The sequence below is a fragment of the Vipera berus genome, assembly GCF_964194415.1.
Source record: "Vipera berus genome assembly, chromosome: 3".
In the NCBI taxonomy this organism is placed as follows: domain Eukaryota; kingdom Metazoa; phylum Chordata; class Lepidosauria; order Squamata; family Viperidae; genus Vipera; species Vipera berus.
This window is the reverse complement of record NC_138204.1, coordinates 119,807,592-119,831,503: the sequence shown is the minus strand read 5'-3', so window position 1 is coordinate 119,831,503 and position 23,912 is coordinate 119,807,592. Positions and strand designations below refer to the sequence as shown.

At 37.2% G+C, this 23,912-nt stretch overlaps 1 protein-coding gene across 8 annotated transcripts in view; it reads left to right on the top strand.

Moving 5' to 3' along the window:
• The window catches only part of LOC308665430 (protocadherin gamma-C3-like), a gene marked incomplete at its 5' end in the record, with an annotated part of 208,181 nt that overhangs the window by 135,592 nt on the left and 48,677 nt on the right, over positions 1-23,912 (top strand). Inside the window, one exon of one of the 8 annotated variants that reach the window (XM_081323455.1) lies at positions 5,228-7,796. The exons of the other annotated variants lie outside the window; for them this stretch is intronic. Within the exon in view, the coding sequence (XP_081179581.1) occupies positions 5,367-7,796 (2,430 nt within the window). Of the gene's footprint in view, positions 1-5,227; positions 7,797-23,912 lie in introns of those variants that run through there. 8 annotated transcript variants of the gene reach the window in all.

Below are 23,912 nucleotides of genomic sequence, written 5' to 3'. Positions count from 1 at the left end.
AGATTGTATTTGTTGTTCTTTAGGGTCTCCTATTTTGATGTTAATTTCCTCTTCTATTTGTTTTTGGATTGTCAATTCATCATTTAAAGTCAAAGTTTCATTTGGTAGATTTAAGCTGTCAGATTTATCTTGCAGTCTGGCTTTCATTTGCTCAGCCAGTGCCAGAATAGTTTCAAGTATCAGTTTATAGTTACCGGTAAGTGGTGGAATATAACCCTCCATTTCTTTGATGTTGACAGGTAGGTCTTTCGTGGAGGCTATTTTAATAAGAGTCAGTGAGTGTCCACCTCCACAATTCTCAGAGATTGTTTTCAGTGCCAGGTGTTCCCAATTCTTATCTTTAAAGATAGTGTCAAGGACAAATCTGTGTTTCAGCCAGCTCTCACAATATTCTGACTTCAACTGTTGTATAGTGATATATCCCCTTGCTGAGACCCCTGTGCCTGGCCTGTATAAGTAGATATAATCACTGCTGACAGTCTTTACCAGATAGCTGAACTCATAAAATTACCTTTTTATCATCCACAAAGATCTTTATTACATGCAGAGAAGATTACAGCAGACAACAAGATGTGGCAGATGATGAAATGGATGGTATTTCAAGGTCAAAGACAGTAATGGTCCTACCATGAGAGCAGACCACATGTAATGGTGTCCAGGAAGTGATAGAATATTCAAGATTAAGAAGAAGGAGGAAGTACATCACAAAATGGGAGGGATTGACTGAACAGATTAACATAACAGATTAGCATAACAGATTAACATAACATGTTGCAGTTCCCAAACGACCACATGGTGGCAGCACACACAATAAGGAAAAGGTTTAGTTGCTATACCAGGTTTTGCCACAAGATGTCATCAATAGCATATAAAATAAGGTGTAACATCTTTTTCCAGACTGATATGAAGCTATTATCCAATTAATCAGTATTTTTCTTTTCCTCTTCTTTCACAGCTTAAGCAGAAAATAGGGCAGTAGGTCCTTGAAGAAATAAAAGCTTTTTAATAGCCCAGGAATTTCAAAAGTATAAATAAGATTGCTTAATTTTTTAGCTTAATCATTTGGTTTCTTTTAAGGCTTTAAAATTTTTGTTCCCCAAGTAAGCAGTCGCCGATCTTTCAAAAGAGGGGGAGGAAATTTTCAAAAAGGTCCCACAGGAAAGTAGTTAGGGGAATAAGAAAGGTAAGGTCTCACCCAGATCCTCCAGATTGCTTCATTGTGCTTGATGGTGCTTTTCACTTTCAGCAGGGAATGGCTTAATGATCGGCCATCTTAATAACCGATCTCTTCTTCTTTGGGCCAGAGGAGCTGCTCCAGATCAAACGGAGGGATGTCGCCCTTCTGTGATCACAAGGAGGGCCTCCTCACAGTGGTCACCCCTCCAGGGCGACTTTCGACCCTGTTCAGGGTCCTGCAAGGAAGATAGATCAGACGGGGGAGAGGCTTCTTCCCACACATCCGCAAGCACCGCACGCGCAAACCGGAAGCCATCTGAGAAGCTTCTTCAGCTTAAAAAAACACAGATAACAAAATCTGATACCTGATTTAATAAACTACTACCCTATCAAAAGTCAAAGTAAATCAACAAAAGGGTAACAATTACCTATTTCGATTCTGAGAAAACAGAAAAACATACTGTGATAATTGAAGCAAGAGGATGAAATCGATTATTAGTTTATGGTACATACATACTTTCCATATTAGTCCCTTTCAGGAAAAGCAACATTATGCAAGATGCAGAAAGAATGTGAAAAGTAGTAAACAAACAAAACAAGGTAAGAGAGAGAAGAAAGTATTATGATTGGTGATACAATCAATCAAATATTTAGACTGAATTTGGCATTTTTATCCACTATCGAATCCTTACCAAGGACTTAGGCAGATATTGTTGATAGATAGTATTAAAGATACTCCCAGGAGATAAACTGTTCTAGGTAAACGTGCCTTTTGCGATTGACTAAAGGTGATTTTGTCAATGCCAATGGCATTCAAGAGCTGCTCCTGATATTTTGGGATTACACTCAAGGCGCCTATTACTATTGATACTACCTTTGCTTTCTATTACCTTTGCTTTGCTTTCCCTTTGCTTTCTACTTCTATTTGCAGGTCCTTATATTTTGTGATTTTCTCCAGTTCTTTCTACTTTATTCTGCTGCAACATGCACCATCCAGACTTTTTTGCCTTTCTTATTGACAGTTGTTAATTCTGGACTGTTATGTGGCAAATACTTCTCTGGTTGAATTCTAAAGTCCCGGCACACATCAGCTTCTTCATTTTCTACTATTTCGTCTATCACCATTCTTGCTTGCAGGGAAATGTATTTCTTGAGAATATTCCATATAGTAGGAATGCTGATAGGCAATACTGCTCTAGAAATATTGTATCTCTCTTCCCCCATTATTGGCTCAATTGCAATGTAGTTGGCCCCTCACTCCTCTAAATCAGATTACCGGATCAATAAGATGGTGAAAGTACACAAGGATTCTAGCCAGAGTGTTGTCCTGAAAAATAAATATAAATTCTGACCAGTTTATTCAAGACACAGAATCGAGGCTCTTCACTGGGATGCCACACAATTGCCAATGATTGGGGCAATTATCTTTTTTATTGGAGAAAAACAGTGGAAGGTTTCACAAAGAATAATAGTTATCTGCCTGCCTCTGTTTCTGTCATGGTGCAGTGGCCAACAGACTTCCTGAAATGCCCTTATAATTCAGGAAAAAGTTAGCTTTTTTAAGTTGTTACTTCATTTCTATCTTGTATTATATAATTTTGTTCTTGTGTTTTTGCAGCTCAGAATGCACACATAGATAACATCTCTAATATATGATCATAGGACAATAAATTTTAGCACTGTTCCAACATATTTTACAATGGTTGATGGAATAAGTTTTTTTTCTTCACGTTCTGCTGTAAAGAGATTTGATTCTAGAAAAATAATTTTATTTCTAGAAAGCAATATTTGAATTAAGAAGAAAAGTCCCTTTGGTGCTAAAGAATATTTTCCTTAGAAAGATATTGAATGTGTCTGTTATATCAAACTTTGTTCAAACTGTTCAAGGTTGTGTTTGTATGGTATCAACTATCCCTCCCAAATTAGAGAAGCATTTTCCTCATTTAGTTATTCAAATTATTTATGAGTATACCTCTATAAGTGTTCTTTGAGTATGCTTTTTAAACTGATTTTTTTTGTGCCTTCAATTCAGTCTTGACTCCTAGTAACTGCCTGGACTTGTGTCTGTAGTTTTCTTTGCAAGATATCAGAAGTGGTTTGCCATTGCCTTCTTTTTAGGACTGGGAGAGAATGACTGGCCAGATCACCCAGCTGGATTAGAATTCAAAGTCTCCTGCTTTCTAACCTAGTGCCTTTACCATTACACCCATTAAAATGATTCTCATCTGTGGATGTACTTAATAATTATTCCACTTAAGTTTGTTGATGAGATGTTTTGTCAAATGTGTTGTTGAAATGATTGTGTCACCATTCCTACAATCTTTTCTGGATATGCTGATCTCTAAAAAAATCACGGCTTTGTTAAGTTGGTTACAGACTGTTTCTACTGTAATCTGTTTTATAATATGCTCTGATGGTGCGAATATAAGAACAAACCTGCTGTATTAGATTCATGATCACAGTCCAGCATTTCTTTCTCACAATGGACAACCAGATGCAGGAGATGAAGCTAAGACCCCCATCAATGTATAATATAATAATTTATTTTAATATTGGCAGTTGTTTTCTTCTTTTGTGAATATTGATCTACCTCACATGATTATATGTACAATATACTTAAAATTAAAGAATGCTAAATATGTTGTCTGACACTGAATAGTTCCTTTTTTACAATTTCAAAGAAAACAGTTGTTTTATTGTATTATTATATTTGAATATGTTGACAGGGCTTATGTCAATTTGGTATGTAATTTTGAGCAACATTTCACTGTTACCCAAATGATAGATAATTTAATAACTACTGTATTACTTCTCTGACTATGACTAGATATGCTACAAAGCCCATTTGAATACTTTTACTTTTTCTTGAAAGTATTCTTTAATGTATAAAAGTAATAATTTTTCTTTCACATTTTACATGTTGCACAACTGTGTCTGGATGGCACAATTACAGTAAGCTAGTCTCCTGGGAAAAAAGTGCCTCTAATTTGCAAGAATGTTTAATACTGGTTATTATATTTAATACTAATATATTTAATATTATATTTAATAATATTATATTTAATACTGGTTATTATATTATATGTGTGTTGGGGGGAGAGAGCACAGGGGGAGGCTCAGCTAATCTCAATGTACACATGTTGTACTTTGACAATAAAGGTTTATTATTTCACAATGGAAAGAGTATCTCAGCTTGAGCTTTAAGCAGTTAATATAAATTACTTTTTGGTGCCATTTCATTTTATTATGCATAAGAATATTTGCTTACATGCATATTTATATTCTGTATTATCAATACCAAAGCACTCCTTTTCACAGAGAATTTTTAAGAAACCCTAAAAGAACATACATTCACATGTGTGGATGTTATGTTTATGCCTGCAAAAATTAGGCAAGTGATTACCATGAAGATTAACTAATCCTTTCCTTTAAGAGTGGGAAAATGTATATTGGTTGAAAATGTTAGGGAAGAACCACGATTTTACACTAACATCGAACCCTTAATTTTGATTTTATTATTATTATTATTATTACCATTCAGTTGGATAACTGATTATTAATTCAATAATTATATGTAGTACTTTTGGGAGATGCTTATAACATTCTGGTATTTATAACAAGAAATATGTCTGGCCATTTCAGAATTAATATAACAACACTATTCCGTTTCAGTAAAAAAAAAGTATCTTAAAAGGATACTGTACCAAATTAAGAGAAATTTAATAGAACTGGAAATTAATATTTTCGTACTATATGAGAATTTGGCTGTCTGATGGTTGGGACATCAAATCCGATAAGCGTTGCAACCATTATTTTCATGCTATTGTACAAAAAGAGGAAAAACAATATTTTCCCCATATACACTAACTCTGAAAAACCATGTCCCTCTTTCTGTTTTCCGGATGGATGAAAAGCCTTGCCTGCAGTTCTCTGTCTGAGCCTCAGGGTGCTGCTGTTGCCCAAGCTGATAGCCTGGGAGAGCATAGAGACTGAAAGGAGACTTCCTAACCTGAGCAGCTCCCATCACTGCTGTGTAGGATAGAAGAAAATGAAAAGCAAAAAACCACCCTGTTGCAAAGGGAGAAAAAAATAACTTTTAAGAAAAAGGCAATTACTATTTTTACTGGTATTTCTTTCAACCCCAAGAGAACTGGTCAGATCACAAGAAGCTGGAAAAAAGAAACGGCCTGATGTGGGAAAGACTGATGGAGAGAAGGCACAGAAGGAATCTAAGGGTGCTCTCAAGGCAAGTACTGCTTCTCCTGATTTTGTCATCCATCCACCAAACTGCTGCAGAACAAATTCATTATTCCATACCTGAGGAAATGTCACAGGGTTCCATAGTAGGAAATCTGGCCAAGGCACTGGGATTAAATGAGAAAGAATTAAAATATCATAAAGTACATTCTGTATCTTTGGATAAAAAGCAGTTTTTGATGATCAATGCAGACAGTGGAAATCTTTATGTAAATGACAGGATAGATAGAGAAGGAATCTGTGGGAAAAGCCTTCTGTGTCTCGTGAACTTAGAAGCTGTGATGGAAAACCCTCAAAATGTTTTCCATATATCAGTCACAATCCAGGATATTAATGATAATGCACCCAAATTCCTCAATGACAATATCATCTTGGAAACTAGTGAACTAACTTCGCCAGGTACAAGATTTCAGGTAGGGAAAGCAGAAGATCCAGATGTTGGCCTCAATTCTGTCCAAAATTACATACTGAGTCCAAATAAACATTTTGCACTGGAAGTTAGAGAGAGAAAAGATGGACTTAAATATGCAGAACTGGTGCTGCAGAAAGCCCTCGATCGGGAAAGCGAACAGAGCCTTCATTTGATCCTTACAGCCCTGGACGGGGGTGAACCAAGGAAAACTGGAACTGCCCATATATGGATTAATGTTACTGATGTCAATGACAACCCACCCATTTTCACTCAAGATACATATACAGTTAATTTGAAAGAAAATGTTCCAGTTGGATCCCTTGTGCTTCAGGTGGAAGCCTCTGATAAAGATGACGGGACAAATGCCCAAATCACATATCATTTCACCAATTTGCCATCTACCACTGAACAAAAATTCAGATTGGATTCAATTAAAGGGACTATTTATCTCACAGAGTTGCTGGACTTTGAAGAAACAGAAGAATATACAGTATCAGTTGCAGCAAAAGATGGAGGTGGATTGGTGACCCATTGTAATATTGAAATAAAAATTTTAGATGAAAATGACAATATTCCAGAAATACAGTTAGCTTCTATGTTTAACCCAATTCCTGAAGACTCTGATGCTGGAAACTTAATTGCTCTTTTAAATGTTAAAGACAGAGACATTGGTGATAATGGAGAGGTTACTTGCTACTTGCAAAGTAATTTGCCATTCAAGATTCTTCCATCATCTAAAAATTACTACAAGCTCATGACAGACAGACCTCTGGACAGAGAAAAAGCATCTGAGTATAATATTACAATCACAGCCACTGACAAGGGAACTCCTCCATTGAGCACAAACAAAACCATCTTGCTGCAGATCTCTGATATCAATGACAATGCCCCTGCTTTTGAGAAAGCGTCCTACAGCATCTACGTGCCAGAGAACAATCCTTCTGGTGCCTCCATCTTCCAGATGCAAGCCTTTGATCCGGATGTGGGTCAAAACTCACACATCACATATTCAATCCTCACCAGCAACATAGAAGAACTTCCCATCTCCTCCTATATCTCCATTCATTCTGAGACTGGCACCATCTACGCCCAGCGGTCCTTTGACTATGAGCAGTTCAGGGAATTCCAGCTGCAGGTGAAGGCCCAAGATGGCGGGAGTCCCTCTCTCAGCAGCAACGTCACAGTCAGGGTGTTTATCCTGGATCGAAATGATAACAGCCCTCAAATCCTGTCCCCTTCACCAGACTCCAAGGACTCCGCCCTCTTTGAGATGGTCCCTCGTTCAGCCGAGGCAGATTATCTGGTAACAAAAGTGGTGGCCGTGGATGCTGATTCCGGACACAATGCCTGGCTCTCCTACCAGCTGATCCAAGCCACAGAACCGGCCCTCTTCACTGTTGGCTCCCATACGGGTGAGATCAGGACAGCAAGAACCTTTATGGAGAGAGATGCCGTGAAACAGAGACTGGTCCTTCTGGTGAAGGATAATGGACGGCCGCCCCTCTCGGCCTCTGTCACCCTGAACCTGGTGTTTGCTGAGAACTTCCAGGAGGCCCTTCCGGAGATGAAAAGCCAGATGAACAGCTCAGAGGATCAGTCGGACCTGCAGTTCTATTTGGTGGTGGCCTTAGCTGTGATGTCATTTTTATTCCTCTTGTCAGTGATTCTGGCCATTGCCATCAAACTCCGGCAGTCAGGGAGTCCTAGATTCCTACAGTGTTTGGGTCCTGTTCCCCATTCCACAACTGGAGTCATATTTCCACCCAATTTTGAAGACGGGACTCTACCTTACTCCTATCAGCTTTGTCTCTCCTCAGAATCCAAGAAGAATGAATGTACTTTTCTGACACCTAATGTTCACGTTGCAGGCAATATTCTTAGTGGTGAGAAATCCAATGCACTTTTCACAGGAACTGTAGAAAAGAATTTAATTTCCAAAATAACAGACAAGGTATGGCTTCTTCAGGAATTATTTACAATCTGTTTTCATAACTATAATTGAAATACTAACTTTCAAAATAATTCCCTTTTTTGACTGTTTTTTTCTTGAGTGGTAAGAAATTTAGACAATATAATTTATGTAAATAATATTTTTGCCCCACAATTCGTTGATTTAAATACTAGTTCGCATAGAGTTATGGCTGGATACCTTTTAAGTACTGAACCTAAGTTTCTTTGTTGCTCAGCCTTCTTTCTAAAATAGTGTTTGACATTTGCAAAATCAAATTATTTCGATACTCATATGAATTGTGAGAAGTAGCTGTCCTGTATATTTAACTGGTTTTCCAGAGGACCTTTCAGAAGAATAATTTGGGGTTCCAACTTGAAATGGGGCTGCACAAGAATAAATAAAAATGAGATTCAGACAGCTGTGAGGAAAGAAGAAATATTTATTCCTAAAACCAAAACAGTTTGCCTCTGCAGCTGCAGAGAAATGGGGTACAGTAGCAGATTTTATAAGGGCACCTTGTCTAGGGTGTGGAAGTATCTACATGCTGATTCTGTGGTGACACTTGAGGGGTGTGTGTGTGTGTGTGTGTGTGTGTGTGTGTAGGTATGTTTATTCTTGTGAACATGCAGTTCCTCTGGGAGACCTAATTTAATAAACTGTTTTTGTTTACAGACCTTATCCTTTGATATGTGGACTAGGTCTGGCTAATTTATTTTGGGGGTTGAGTAAGTTTGCTAATTTGATTAACTTGGAGACAGTGATTGTCAGATCATTGTGGACTCTGTTAATATTTTAAGAGAAGATGGAAACAGTATAAAGAATAAAATGTATTTGAATATAAACTTTTCACAACCTAAAATAGCCTTTCTTGGCAGGTGAAATGTTTCTTTGCAACCAGTGGTGGGATTCAGTCAGTTGGCACCACTTCGGCAAAACCGGTAGCTAATTTTTTGTTGCCCAGGCCCAGAATGTACTTCCAGAAGTGGCATCCACACAGAGAACCGGTTGTTCAGATATTTGAATCCCACCACTGGTTGTGACCTATCTGGATTGTTGGGGATCTCATGTCAAAAGTAATAATTATCATGCTATTTTGGAAGCCTGCTCAACATGCCTTAATTACTTTTTTTATGTCTGTGCACAAATTAAATCCTAGATTGTTAATTCATTGCTAATTATTCCAGGAAGCTTCATCTTGTGCATTTGGTTGAAATATGCAAATGTTTTCATCCTTTGCTAATTTTAATTTACTGACCTAATTTATAAATATTAGAATAATACAATATTTTACTTTTCTATATTTAATATATGTGAAGTACAGACTGTGATTAGTCCTTGTATCTATATTGTCCAGAAAGTTTGAGTTCATAATATTAGCATTGGTGTTTTGTTTAGTTTTATCATGTCCCTTTCAATTGACTCCCCAGTTCTGTATAATGGGGACATCTGAAACATGATACATACTTCATGAACTTTGGTTCCCCAAGTATTTGAAATCTACACACATTGTGCATTTTTTCCCTTTGGATCAGAGGTGTTGTCTAACTGGTTTTGTCTAGTTGAATTGTTTTGCTATGCTTTTGAGAATTTATTTATTCATTATTTTTTTATACTGCCCTCCCCTATAAGGTAATTCTGGGTGGTGAATGTTAGAAACAAGCTTCCTTTGGCCTGAAAAGAAGATAGTGTCTTATTTACTTTCCCTGGAGCTGTCATTAAAAGTGGGCATACAAAGTAATTGAGATGGCCCCTTGGACATCTGAGGCTTTGTGGATAGAGTTTGTTTATTTATTTGATTTTTAAACTGTGAAAGAGCAAAATCTTGAAAGTGTAATGTGGCTTTATCCCAGGTAGGAAATGTGCAGTTTATATTATTGCACTTCAGCACTGAAAAATATAAAAATATATGAAAGGAAATGAAAGGAAATTTATTGTACGTGTGTTACTTTAGAGGCAAATATATGGTAAAGCAAATATATGTTACCCCCCGTCGATAGGGCTCGTAACTTGGGCGTCCTCCTGGATTCACAGCTCAGTTTGGAAGATCATATAGGAGCCGTGACCAGGGGGGCTTTTGCCCAGGTTCGCCTGGTGCGCCAGTTGCGGCCCTATCTGGACCGGGATGCCCTACGTACAGTCACTCATGTGCTCGTGACCTCCCGGTTAGACTACTGCAATGCTCTCTACATGGGGCTGCCCTTGAGGACCACTCGGAGGCTTCAGCTGGTGCAGAATGCAGCTGCGCAAGTAGTAATGGGAGTGTCCCGATATTCTCATGTAACACCTCTTCTCCGCAAGCTGCATGGGCTTCCAGTTGCCCTCCGGGTAAGATTCAAGGTGCTGGTGATGACCTATAAAGCCCTAAATGGCATGGGTCCGGATTACCTTAGGGAGCACCTGCTACCAGCATCAGCTTCCCATCGTCCTGTGCGCGCCAACAGGGAGGGCCTCCTTAGGGTTCTGCCAGTTAGAGATTGCCGGCGGGTGATTCCCAGGGGGAGGGCGTTCTCTGTGAGTGCGCCCGCCCTTTGGAACGAACTGCCGATGGAGCTTCGGACTGCCCCTGACCTTCACTCATTTCGCCGGGACTTAAAAACCTGGTTGTTTGAATTGTCTGGCCTGGACTGAGGGATTTTAAATTTTAAAGTATTTTAATTAAATCATATTAAATTATATTAAATTAATTTTAAAATTTTAATTTTTATTGTTATTATTAATTGTGGGCTTGTACTAATTTAATTCCATTTTATTCTCTTTTTGTACTGTTTTAACTGCCCTGTGAACCGCCCTGAGTCCTTCGGGAATAGGGCGGTATATAAATTCAACTAATAAATAAATAAAGCAAGTAGGCTTGAATAATAAAGGTGGTGGGTGACACAATATGGTGTCAAAGGTTGATTGTTGAATGTGATAAATGTGATAAAAGTAGTATATAATAGAAGTAAAACATAAATAGAATGCTTATTGGGTAGTTTAATACAGGTAGTCCTTGACTTACAACACTTCAGTTAGTGACTGTTCAAAGTTACAACGGCACTGAAAAAACTGACTTATGACACTTACCACTATATAGCATTCCTATGGTCACATGAACAAATTGAGATGCTTGGCAACTGACTCATATTTATGACAATTATAATGTCCCAAAGTCACGTGGTCACCTTTTGCGACCTTCTGACAAGCAAGTCAATGGAGATGCCAGATTAAGTAACAACCATGTTACTTAACAACTACAGTAATTCACTTAACAACTGTGGCAAGAATGGTCATAAAATGGGGCAAAACTCACTTAATAAATGTCTCAGCAACAGAAACTTTATGCACAATTGTGGTCATAAGTTATATATATATATAACATTCTCAATATTTAGCAAACAGCATAATGTCTGGGTTCATGTATTTAAAAAACCCACTTAGTAGTTAATTATCATAAACAATATATTAATTAATCGCTTGATGGTCTTCTTGCTAATATATATTCAAAGTTGCATATAACCTTCCTTTCTCTCTAACTCATTTTTCTAGCCATTGATAGAAATTATCCCATGTTCTAAAATACACTGAGTCTTCTTTTATCTTTAAAGTCAATCTGTCCTTTTCTGCACACTCTAAAATTTTCTTAATTAATACTTCTTCAGTTGGTAATTTTTCATTTTTCCAATGTTGGGCAAATGCAATCCTTGCTGCAGTTAGTACGTGTAGAATTATATATATACAGTCTTTCTCATAATTTGCTCCTATTATTCCAAACAAAAATAATTCTGGCTTAAAGTCTATTTGTTTTTTAGTCATTTTCTCCAACCATAAATGTATTTTAACCAAAACCTTTTTGCTTTAGGGCATGTCCACTAGATATGGTAATAAGTACCTCGTCTTTGTTTGTATTTCCAACACTTGTTTGAAGTATTTTTAAACATTTTTGCTAATCTTACTGGTGCCATATGTAAAACATTTTATATAAGTTTTCTTTATATGCACTGCTTTCATTAATTTAGCATATTTGTCTCATAACTTTTGACAGTTTTCTAATTCTACATTATATCCAAAGTTCTTTGCCCATATTATCATTGTTTCTTTTACTTGTTCTTCCTCCATCTTTAAGCTTAGAGTTTCATAATCAACTTTTCATCTGTTTTTAACAGTATCAGATCAAATTCTGTCTGTTCTTTATAAAATCCCATTGTTTTAATATCTTTTTCATATCTCGTTTGGATTTGCAAATATGGCCACCATAATAGATCAATACATTGTTCTTGTCATTCTTTCAATTTTCCTTCATTGTCCAAGATATCTTTATAGGTCACAACTTTGTTGTAATTAAATAAATTTGGGTAAGCAAAAACTTCCATTGTTGAAAGCTATCCAGGTATCTTGATATAAATTTTCGCTTTTATTTTTTCCCATTCTAAAAGAAGTGCATTTCTTATAAAGTGGTTTTTAAAGTATCTATGTATATTATTCTTCCCATACCACAGAAAGGCATGCCAAACAATTTGTAGGTCATGCCTCTCTAGGTATAATAGTCTTTTGTCTCTAAGCATTATCCATTCTTTAAGCCATGTTAAAATAGTTGCTTGGTAATGTAACATCCAGTCTGGTAGTCCAAATCATCCAGAATTAGCCCTCTGTCTCTTTCTTCAACTTTCCTGCTCCTAGGCCAGGGGTAGCTATGCTGACTCAGGAATTCTGGGAGTTGAAGTCCATGAGTCATAAAAGAACCGAGGTTGCCTACCCCTGTCCTAGGCCATTGCCGGCTCCTGTTATTTTTCTTCAGTACTCAGTATGCCTTTCTGGTATACTTTCTGGTATAGTTTCCTTTATGGTCGGGTGGAAAAAACCTATTTTCAATTAGATGCTGTTGGACTGCATCAGCTACCTCAGCAGACAAATATTATTGCATTGTTTGACAAAGTGATAAAATTACTGGAACAGAGAAATGTGGCAGATATCATTTACTTGGATTTCAGTAAGGCATTTGATAAAGTTGACCACAACCTACTACTTGATAAGATAGAAAAATGCAGGTTAGACAGCATCACCACCAGATAGATTTGTGACTGGCTAACCAACCACCTGGGAAAGCCAAGGGAAATCATCAAAATAATTAAAAAATGAAAGTTAGAATATTTCGGACATGTGATGTGACACCCAGAAAAATATGGAATAGTCCATTTAATCCTCCAGGGAAAGATTGAAGGCAAACGAGGTCCAGGCAGAAGAAAAACATCACGGCTTCAAAATCTAAGGGACGGGTTTGGACAAAACTCAGCAGCACTGTTTCATCTGGCTGCTGCTAAAAATAGGATCACCAACATGATCACCAACATCCAATAACAGATATGGCACAAGAAGAAGAAGAACCAACCACACTCAATGAGTAGTGCTTAATGGTACTGCATCTACATGGAGGGACATATGCAGTGGAGTACCCCAAGGCTCTGTCTTAGGCCCAGTATTCTTCAATATCTTCATCAATGACTTAGACAAGGGGATAGAAGGGGAACTCGTCAAATCTGCAGACAATACCAAGCTGGCAGGAATAGCCAACACCTCAAAAGATAGGCTCAAGATCCAGAAGGATCTTGACACACTTGAGCACTGGGCCCTATCTAACAAAATGAAATTCAATGTAAAGAAAATTAAGGCTTCATATTCTTGTTATATTTCTTTGGGGTAACCCAATCTCTTCATTGATGGATTGGTAGAAACACTTCTAATTAGATTGCCTATAATTTGCAGTTTAAACTTTGTATCTGCTGATTTTCTTGGCTATAGCTGTTATTTGCTGTTTAGTTATTTCCAGTGCTTCCTTGATCTTCCTTGTTTCTAAGTGGTATTTCTTGGTTAGGTATTCTTTGGTCTTCTTGTTCTTCAGATTCTTTTCTTTCATCTATTCTAGCTTGCTTGCATCTGACGTTGGCTTGCTGATTTTATTTTCCAGTCTGATCTTACATTTTGGTGGTGCACTGTTTAGGTTTTTTCTTCTCTTTTTGATTTTGCACCCCAGGTATTCACTTGTAACTGCAGCTGTGCTGTACATTAGTTGGTTTTTTTCTTGCAGTGAGTTGGTGCTTATATTTGGTTTTGCAGTATTGGCATCTTTTAATGCTTGTGCTAGTTTGGAACAAGTTTCAATGCAGACAAACTGATGTTTTTTGCTGTTCTAGATGCTCAGTTACTCTTTGTTTCAATTCTTCCACTTCTTTAGTTTGAGGGCTTTGTTCTTTCTGAGGCAGAGGAGAAGGTGCCTGGTTTCCAAATGAAAATAATTATGTATCTTTGCTAGATTCCTCCTCCTGGTTTGCCTTTACAGTCCGAGCTACTTCTGGAAAGGTTTTGGTTTCTTTGCCCTGGGTAAACCTTTGCAGTTCTTCGAATTCTGCCTCTGTGAATAAATTTATTTCATATTGTTAATCAATGTTGGTCTGCTAGCCTCTATTCTGTTATTTCTGATTCTGGATGTTGTTCTTTCCAGAACTATTCTCTCTCCTATGGTGCTACTTTTGATAGGTAGGACTATTTTTTCTGTTGCATGAAGAAAGATGCAAAGAATGAATTAAGCAGTTTGCTTTCTCCCTGCTACCTGTCTCCTCCTTGCCATCTTCTCCCATTAGTGGACTTATTGTTTTCTTGACTTCCTTTTTGTTCCTTACACATTGAGCATACATATTGCTGCCGGCTTGCACTTTTGGCAAACATACACAAGGTAACTTTGAGATAAGAATACAAAGTTGGCACATGCTTTGCAGTCAACAACTGCAGAACAACTGAATTAATCTTCACTTCTGTGTATTAAGGCACCACCAATAGAAAATGTACATTTTTATTTATTTTTAATACATAAAACAAAAGAGCAAGGCAGGCAACTTATGCTCAGAGTGAGTGAAACTAATTATTAAAGTAAGCGGTAGACTCCCCTTCATTGAATACCCTCAGGTGGAAGCTACACAGCCATCTCTCTGGCTGTGTATTCTTTCCCAATAGAAAGATGGTCTTAGGTATCTCTTTCTCAAGGTAACGATGCTAGCAATATCTGAAGCTGTTCTTTTTCAGCAAATTAATCAATTTTCAATGAAGATAAGATGATCATGCTACTACCCACCCCATTCCCCAGCCTCATCAGGCTAGGAGAATCTCAGAGGTCAATAGATGATCTAGTAGTTGTCAGGATTTTTCAGGTAAGATCTGGAAGTTGTGAACTGCATTCACAGGCAGCTATCTGGGAAAATAATTTCTCTCTATAAAGTAATTCGGATTCCTGTATTGATCAGATGATTTCAGTAGCCCAAATTGTACCTATCCAAACCTTTTATTTATTGAATAGTACAAATTTCCACTTCTTCGGAAAAACATTTGCAAGTTCCAGCATTGGTTAAACTGCCATGCTGCTTGGAAAATTCTGAGGCTTTAAGGCCATATATCTGGAATTTATCAAGATTGAGAAATACAGTAGATCATGACTTCCCTCTACTGGTTAACAGATGTGTTACAGTACTGAATTTACTCCAGGAAATAGAATGTAATTACATGAAAAAACATATTGAACTAATTCAGTTTTACCATAATTGCCCATAGGATCATATTTAATAAAAAATTTAAAAAATGCTTTATTTTGAAATGTATAGATTTTAAATATATTCATTAATAAAATATGTACACGTATACTGGTATATACTGGTACAGCTATAAGATTGTTACACAACTGAGTAAAATTAGTTCAATATTTTCAGTCCCATTGGAGATACTGCAGCTAGATTTTAAATCTGTGCAATCCTACTTAATCCCCAAGATGAAACTTAATAGAACTTAACATATACAGGATGATGTCTATTCAAATAATCTGAATAGCATAGCAAGAATAAGTAACATGTGGTGCTCCACATGTTGTTGAATGCCACTTCTCTGAACTTTGCTATCATGGGCAGCAATGAGGGACAAAACCTAACATTAATTATCTCAAGGGCCACAGATCATATCTTCCTGCTCTAGATTAGAGATAATGTGTCAGGATTTTGAGAATATGTTGTGGATGTTTTTGTAAAATGGCTGCCATGGTGAGCATGCTGAGTCACAAAACAATTAGTTACCAAACGGATATATTTCCTTTACAACTCTTTTTGCCAGCTGCACAGTATCTTCCTGGGCAGGCAGAGACATTTTCAAACAAAGCACAGCTGTCCACTGACCCTTCCCCACAAGGATGCCTCTGGAAGCTATTGGGATCCAAGCATTTATTCATAAACAAAATGAGATTGATGTTCTGTTTTGTAACACATCAGGTTCTCATATGTTTATTTGTTCATTAAACTAATCTTTAAAAAAACATTCAGATTTTTCAGAAGACCTGGTAAATATCAAAGGAAGTCTCTGTGGGTCACAAATACAATGATGTCCATTTCTGGTATCTGTTGTAGTGTAATGCATTCTGACCTCAAAATGTCTCTATAAATAAATAATTAAAAAATAACTTACTAATTGTAAACCCATCTCTGCTCTGATGGACTTGTAGATATTTTAAAATTCCTGCTCAGATGGTCATAGTGACACAGTACTTTAAAAAATTCTGAAATATGCAGAATGAAAGAGATAGGTAAATGATGTTTAAAATATTTTATTTTTGTATTTATTAGCTTTTTTATATTACCTTTATTACTTTATAGATAACTCAGGGTGGCAAATATGCAAATATCCTTCTTCCTATTTTAGCCTGAAAGGTAGGTTCGGCTGAAAGTGACTTTCTAAGTAAGAATATAAACTATTCATTCTTGCAATTCTCATATTTCTTGTATTTTCAATTGTATATTTCTAGATGTGAAAGATTATGTTTATTTAAATTGAACATTTTGTAATTGGTGATCAGCTTTTTGTTCTGGTGAACAGGATATAATGTCATATTTCTGCAATTGTAATATCTAAAAGTAAATGTTTTCTAACATAGTGCCTGTAGCATTGTGGACCTTTGCATTTTGTAATATACATTATATTGCTGAATCTATTGTCAATAATTTTGCTAACCTATACCTAACCAGTTTTTTAAGAGATACCTAGAGCCGTATTTTCAAGTGATGTTATTAAATTGGCAATAAGAGTATAATTTAGTTATCAAAGACACCTTTTCTTGACTGTAATATTAATTGCAGATCCTAACAATTTCTTCTCCATAGAAGTAAATGATATCATTAAAATCAATCTTTTCTCCAATTGTTGTGGATGCCGATTTGGCATTTCCTGTATGGCATGTTTTTGATGTAGCATCAGAAGGGCTCCACAAAGCCTAATTTCCATGATATTGTGTAGACAAGTAGACCTTGATGTAATTAGAAAGGCCTTGCCTCGCTTCAGGCCTGCTTTCTTACAAGCATTGTGTGCTTTTGAGGGAACTTTTCAAGCCATTTATGTTCTTTGCAGGACACGGTGGCTCAGTGGGTTAGGACACTGAGCTTGTCGATCAGAAGGTTGGCAGTTTGGCGGGTCGAATCCTGAGTGCCGCGTAACAGAGTGAGCGCCTGTTACTTGTCCCAGCTTCTGCCAACTTAGCAGTTCGAAAGCACATAAAAATGCAAGTAGAAAAATAGGGACCACTACGGTGGGAAGGTAACAGCGTTCCGTGCACCTTTGGCGTCTAGTCATGCCAGCCACATAACCACGGAGACGTCCTCGGACAAGCGCTGGCTCTTCGGCTTTGAAACGGAGATGAGCACCGGCCCCTAGAGTCGAAAACGACTAGCACGGATGTGCGGGGGAACCTTTACCTTTACCTTATGTTCTCTGCTGCTTTAATAATCAGCTCTGCAAGCAAATAGCAACTTGTTTAGCTTTCTGCAAATTGTTAATGCATCTAGGTTTTTTGTGTTGCTGCTTTGGAAGCTGTTTCTCACTGTTTCCACATGTGCACATATTGTGACACAGCCCCAGTACATGTCATAGATGCACATTATCTTGCTCTGCAGTTAAGGAGAATTCCATTTCTGAAAGAAGAAATAGAGCAGAGTATCAATTAGGAGTGCAAATTGTTTTCAAAGACATTTGTTCTGCACTACTTCTATTTTGATAGCAAATAGGTTTCCTTCCTTTTCACTGCTAAGCAGCACTGAAGTCACTTTTTACATTTTTTTCAAGAGCAGGGATATTCAAATTCTTTAGTAGGATACTTTTATTATATACCAAATACTTTCTGAAATATATTTTTCCATCAAAGGGTCTTATTGAATGAGGTTCAAGTATTTAAAAGAACTTTTCCCTTGGACCTTTTAAGATCCAAAAGCAATCCGTTACACTGGTTAATTGTTCTCTCTGTTAGGAAATTTGATTGGTTTCCATCCATTGTTTCTTGTCTTGCCTTCTGGTGCTTTGGAAAACAGATTGCATCCCAGGATCTGGCAGATGTTATCTCTAACCATTGCACCATATCTTTCAAAAATCCTGCAGCACCGGGGAAGTACCTGAGGATTGGGAAAGGGCTGATGTGGTTCTCTTCTTCAAGAAAGGGGGAAAAACGGACCCAGGAAACTACAGACCAATCAGTCTAACATCAATACCTGAGAAGAACCTAGAAAAGATAATCAAAAAACATATCTGCGAACAACTAGAAGCAAAGTTATAACTAGTAGCCAGCACAGGTTTGTTAAAAACAGATCAAGCCAAACCAATAAAGTAGACCACAACCTACTCCTTGGTAAGCTAGAAAAAGGTGGAATAAACAACATAACCACCAGATGGATCTGTAGCTGGCTGGCAAACTGTACTCAACGAGTAGTCCTCAATGGCACTATGTCCACATAGAGAGAAGTAAGCAGTGAGGTACCACAAGGTTCCGTCTTAGGCCCAGTATTCTTCAATATCTTCATCAATGACTTAGATGAGGGAATTGAAGGGGAACTCATCAAATTTGCAGATAACACCAAACTGACAGGAGTACCAACACCCCAGAAGACAAACTCAGGATCCAAAAAGATCTTGACAAACTTGAATAATGGGCCCTATCCAACAAAATGAGTTTCAGCATGGAGAAAAGCAAAGTTTTACATTTAGGCAGGAAAAATCAAAGGTACACATACAGATTGGGCAAGACCTGGCTTAAAAACAGTAATTGTGAGAGAGACCTTGGAGTCCTAGTGGACAATCACTTAACCATGAGCCAGCAGTGTGCAACAGCAGCCAAAAAAGCTAATACAATGCTGGTTTGCATAAACAGAGGCATAGACTCAAGATCACACGAGGTATTAATACCGCTTTATAAAACTCTAATAAGACCACACCTGGAATATTGCAACCACTTTTGGTCACCATACTATAAAAAAAGATGTTGAGACCATGGAAAAAGTTCAGAGAACTAAGATGATCCAAGGCCTGGAGACTAAAATATACAAAGAACGGCTACAGGACTTGGGGCTTGGCTAGTCTAAGGAAAAGAAGAAACAGAGGTGACATGATAGCAGTATTCCAGTATTTGAGGGGTTGCCACAAAGAAGAGGGGTTCATGTTATTCTCCAAATAAGCAGAGGGCAGGACAAGAAACAATGGTTGGAAACTGATCAAAGAGAAATGCAACCTGGAATTAAGGAGAAACTTTCTGACAGTGAGAACAATTAACCAATGGAATAACTTATCCCCAGAAATTGTGGGCACTCCATCACTGGAGATTTTTAAAAAGAGGCTAGACAGTCACTTGTCTGAGATTGTATATGTTCTCCTGCTTGAGTAGGGGGCTGGACTAGAAGACCTCCAAGGTCCCTTTCCAGCTCTATTCTGTTCCGTTCCATTCCATTCTATTGTTTGTGGCAGCCCCTCAGATATTGGAACATTGCTATCATGTCACCCCTAGTCCTTCTTTTCACTAAACTAGACTTACCCACTTCCTGCAACCTTTCTTCATTCAACCATTCTCTAGCCCCCTAATCATCTTTGTTACTCTTTTCTATACTCTTTCCAGAGTCTCAACACCTTTTTTATGATATGGTGACCAAAACTGGATACAATATTCTAAATGTGATCTTACTAAGCCCTTATAAACCGGTACTAGTACTTTACGTGACCTTGATTCTATTCCTCTGTTAATGCAACCTAGTATTGCATTGGCATTTTTTGGTGGCTACTGCACACTGCATATTTAAGTGATTGGAGTCCATTAGTGATTTATAGAAGACACTAGGACTCCAAGATCCCTCTCACAATTACTGCTATTGAACCAGGTTTCATCTAATCTGTACCTGTGCGTTTGGTTTTTCTTGCCTAAGCATAATGAAGACCCAGATTGTTGGGGGCAATAAGCTGACTTTGTAAAAATGCCGCTTGGGGCCCCCCCGAGAGCCCTAATAAGCAGGCATATACATAGAATAAAGGCTATTGCTAAGCACATTGATTTGTGCTTCTTAGATTGTAAGCCGCCCTGAGTCTTCGGAGAAGGGCGGGATATAAATGGGATTAAAATAAAATAAATAAATAAATAAAAGTAATACCTTACTTTTCTCTACACTGCATTTCATTTTGTTAGATAGGTGTTTGAGTCTGCCGAGATCCATCTGGATTTTGAGCCTATTTTCTGTGTGTTGGCTATTCCTGCCAGTTTAGTGTTGTATGCAAATTTGATGAGTATTAGTAAGTTGAGTAATTCAAATAACAATGTATAATAAGTAACACAAGATAAATTTCACCTCCTTTACAAATAATATTAGTTACAAATAACTAAATTCTTCTTCTTCTCTGAGCAATTGTAAGGCCCAGTTCTTGCATTAGGCCAATAGAAATCCTCTTTGTCTTCAGCAGAAATATATATGAAGTTCATACTTTAATAATGCTTAATTATCTAAATCACATTTTTTTCTATAATTTCATGTGAATGTCTTCTCAGGCAAATAGGAAATTATTAAGGGTCAAATATCCAAAACCATCTGAAAACAAATCTCCAATTCATTAGATCACTGTAATGATCTCTTGCTGTGTGTCATCGTTCTTTTACAATGCAATTCTCTCATGTTTTAGTTACTATTTTAGTCTTCTCACATTTCTCCAGGGAAATTTGCCTATTGCTGTGAATTAGGGCAGTTTAATTTTTATTTCAGAAGTGCCATTACAGGAAAATAATTGTATTCTGATCTATTTAGAAATGTAGACTCTTTGGTGAAGTACGGCTGAATACATATTCAATAACATCGAATTTTGAAATACAGTTTTTCCTACTACTAGCTCTGAACTGCAGTGTAACATGTGTACCAAATATGTATACATTCTAGAAATTTAAAAGATGAGTGATTGTATTTAACAGTAACAAATAGTTTAATAGAAAAAAAATCTTCTTGATCAATGCTGTCAAACTCAAATCAAGGAATGAAGGTCACTGAACTGTACTTAATGTTCCCTGTGGGCCATATATTGGCTGTACTCTACATATTTACACACACACACACACACACACACACACAGCCCAACACATTAACATCAGATAAGAAGTAGATGTGATTAATACATAAAAAAGAAACATTATTGCAAATTTGATTATTTATTTTCAATATTTATATGTCTCTATGTGTTTGTAGCTGTGTGTGTCAATGTATAACCTACCACTCCACTGAGGTTCATCCAGGCCTCCACCAAATTATCATGCCATCACATTCCCCCCCCCCCCTTCCTCATTATCACCTCCTTGGAATGTTCCTCCAATTTCTGAAGAGTTCAAGGCTGGCTGGCAAGTTGCTATCCAAAGAAAGGCACCAGTGGAGCTTCGTGCTCCTGTGGACCCCTGATCAGTCTGCACAGGGGCAGCATCAAGCAATTTTCGCTGCTGCAATGAAACTTCGGTAGTAGCAAGCTGGTGGAGAACTCATCAGTCACAAACCCAGAGTTTTGGTAATTAATGATTAAGTTTATTAATTGGTTTTATTTTTATTTTATGTTCTTAAACATTACCCAATTGCATTTTAGAACATAGAACATAGAATAATAGTATTGGAATCCAACCCCCTGTTTGAGCAGGAGACTTTATACCATTTCAGGCAAATGGTTGTCTAGTCTAGTCTCTTTTTGAAAGCCTCCAGTGATGGAGCACCCCCAACTTCTGGAGGCAAGCTATTCTACTGATTAGTTGTTTTCACTGTCAGGAAAGTTTTCTTTAATTCTTTTTTAAGAGGAGATTGGAACATTTGTCTAGAATGGTATAGGGCAGGAATAGGCAACCTTGGCTCTTTTATGACTGGTGGACATGCTGGCTCAGGAATTCTGGGAGTTCAAGTCCACGAGTCATAAAAGAGCCAAGTTTGCCTACCCCTGGTATAGGGTCTTCTGGAGTTGGACTACTAGAAGGGGTTGGACTACTAGAAGACCTCCAAGGTCCCTTCCAACTCTGTTATTCTTTGCAATTCTATGCTAATGATGAAATGCCACGTTACCTTTCCTTGTTCCAGTAAATACATCCACTTGCAAAATTCTTCAGCGCACTTTCAAATCCACATGCAGCCAACTGAATTAACACTTTCTATAATTGAAGTGTTTGTGGTCAGCTTTAACTTCTTTTAGCAGGTGTTAGTTAACTGCTGATTTTAACAATGGATACGTCAAACAAATGCATAGACAGTGAATAAAATTAAGTAGTTCTAACTAAACAAATGCATTACTTATAAAAGCTCTTAATAGTTTGTTAGCAGGTTAATAGCCACCCTAGACCTTGAAGTATGAAAATCAACATTCATTGATCATGGATCCCATATGTACAAATACGGCCAAATCTCTACAGTATTTATCTATTTTAGGATGTTAAAGACATTTAATTTTGTAACTGTAAAAGAACATCTTCCTGCAAAGCATGATTTTAAAACAAATAATGAAATACAAGTACTTCGCTTTTTCAACCAGGCAAATTCTCCATCTTATATACCTTTTACCTTTTCTTGCCAATTCATTTTGAATAGTAGAAATCAATTTTCTAGAGATGGCTTGCATTATAACTTAATAATAGTTTTTCCTCTCCCTACTTAAGAGTAAACCTATGGCTAGCATTCTAGATTGTTTACTAATAGGAATATTATGCAAATAGATCTAAAATAGTGCCAACTGTTAGTGATCTGCAAAATGTATCTGTCTTAAAGTGTCCTGCCTTAAAATGGATATTTTCACTGTCGCAAGCACAAAGCAAGCATGGGCACAATGGAATGGAATCTGATTGTCTAGTTCCTAAAGAGAAAGGAAACCTGGCAATTCTTGCCACTCTGTGAGGGAGATTGGTGGTTTTTAAATTTGATGTATAAATAAATAATATTTCAGGGAAGAGCATTTGGGTTCCAATGATACACTGTTGTTTTGTGGCTTGTAGCTGACTTGCTTTTTTCCACTTTTTTTCCCAATCTAACCAGTATAGTACCAGCAACAGTCAGATTTCTTATACTTTGGTTTAGACTGGATGAAATAATGTGAGAATGTAATATTGAAAGGAAAGGAATAGTTAAGCACGTAGCCAGACAAAAAGCTTGACCTAGTTGCATGCTTGCCTGCCAATCATCCAGCCAAATTAATGCTGCTTTTTAAAATAGCAAATGTTGAGTTAATATGGATGAAAAAATGGATTGCTTATGTGTGGGTTTTTTATTATTTTATTCTGCAAGAAAGTAGTACAAAACTGTCAGTATTTCTGCTACTATAGTACTTCATACCACTTACACATATTGCTAATGCTGGTGCTATAAACATGTGTTTGCTTTATTAAGATTTGGTGTGTGCATTCTGGGCATATTTCTGCATATGAAAATAGGATCTACATTGATTTTGGCTGGTTTGCTGAGCATTAAGGTTGTATATACACATTCTTTTAGCTTATTGCAGTATTGGTATATGTATTCATGCAGTTAAGAAACACCAAAGCAACCTGGGATTTTTTAAATTATTATTTCTGTTTCGTTTTGATACCTAGCAGTGACCTCCTAAGCCAGTGATGGCAAACCTTTTAGAGACCGAGTGCCCAAACTGCAACCCCAAACCCACTTATGTATCATTGGGTGCTGGGTGGGTGTGGCCCATTGGGTGGGCATAGCTGCAGTAGTTAATTGCAGACTGGGTGGGACTAAAAAGTTCAATCAATCAATTCCAACTTTGCGAGATCTTTTTTTTTTCCATGAGAAGTTGAAATTG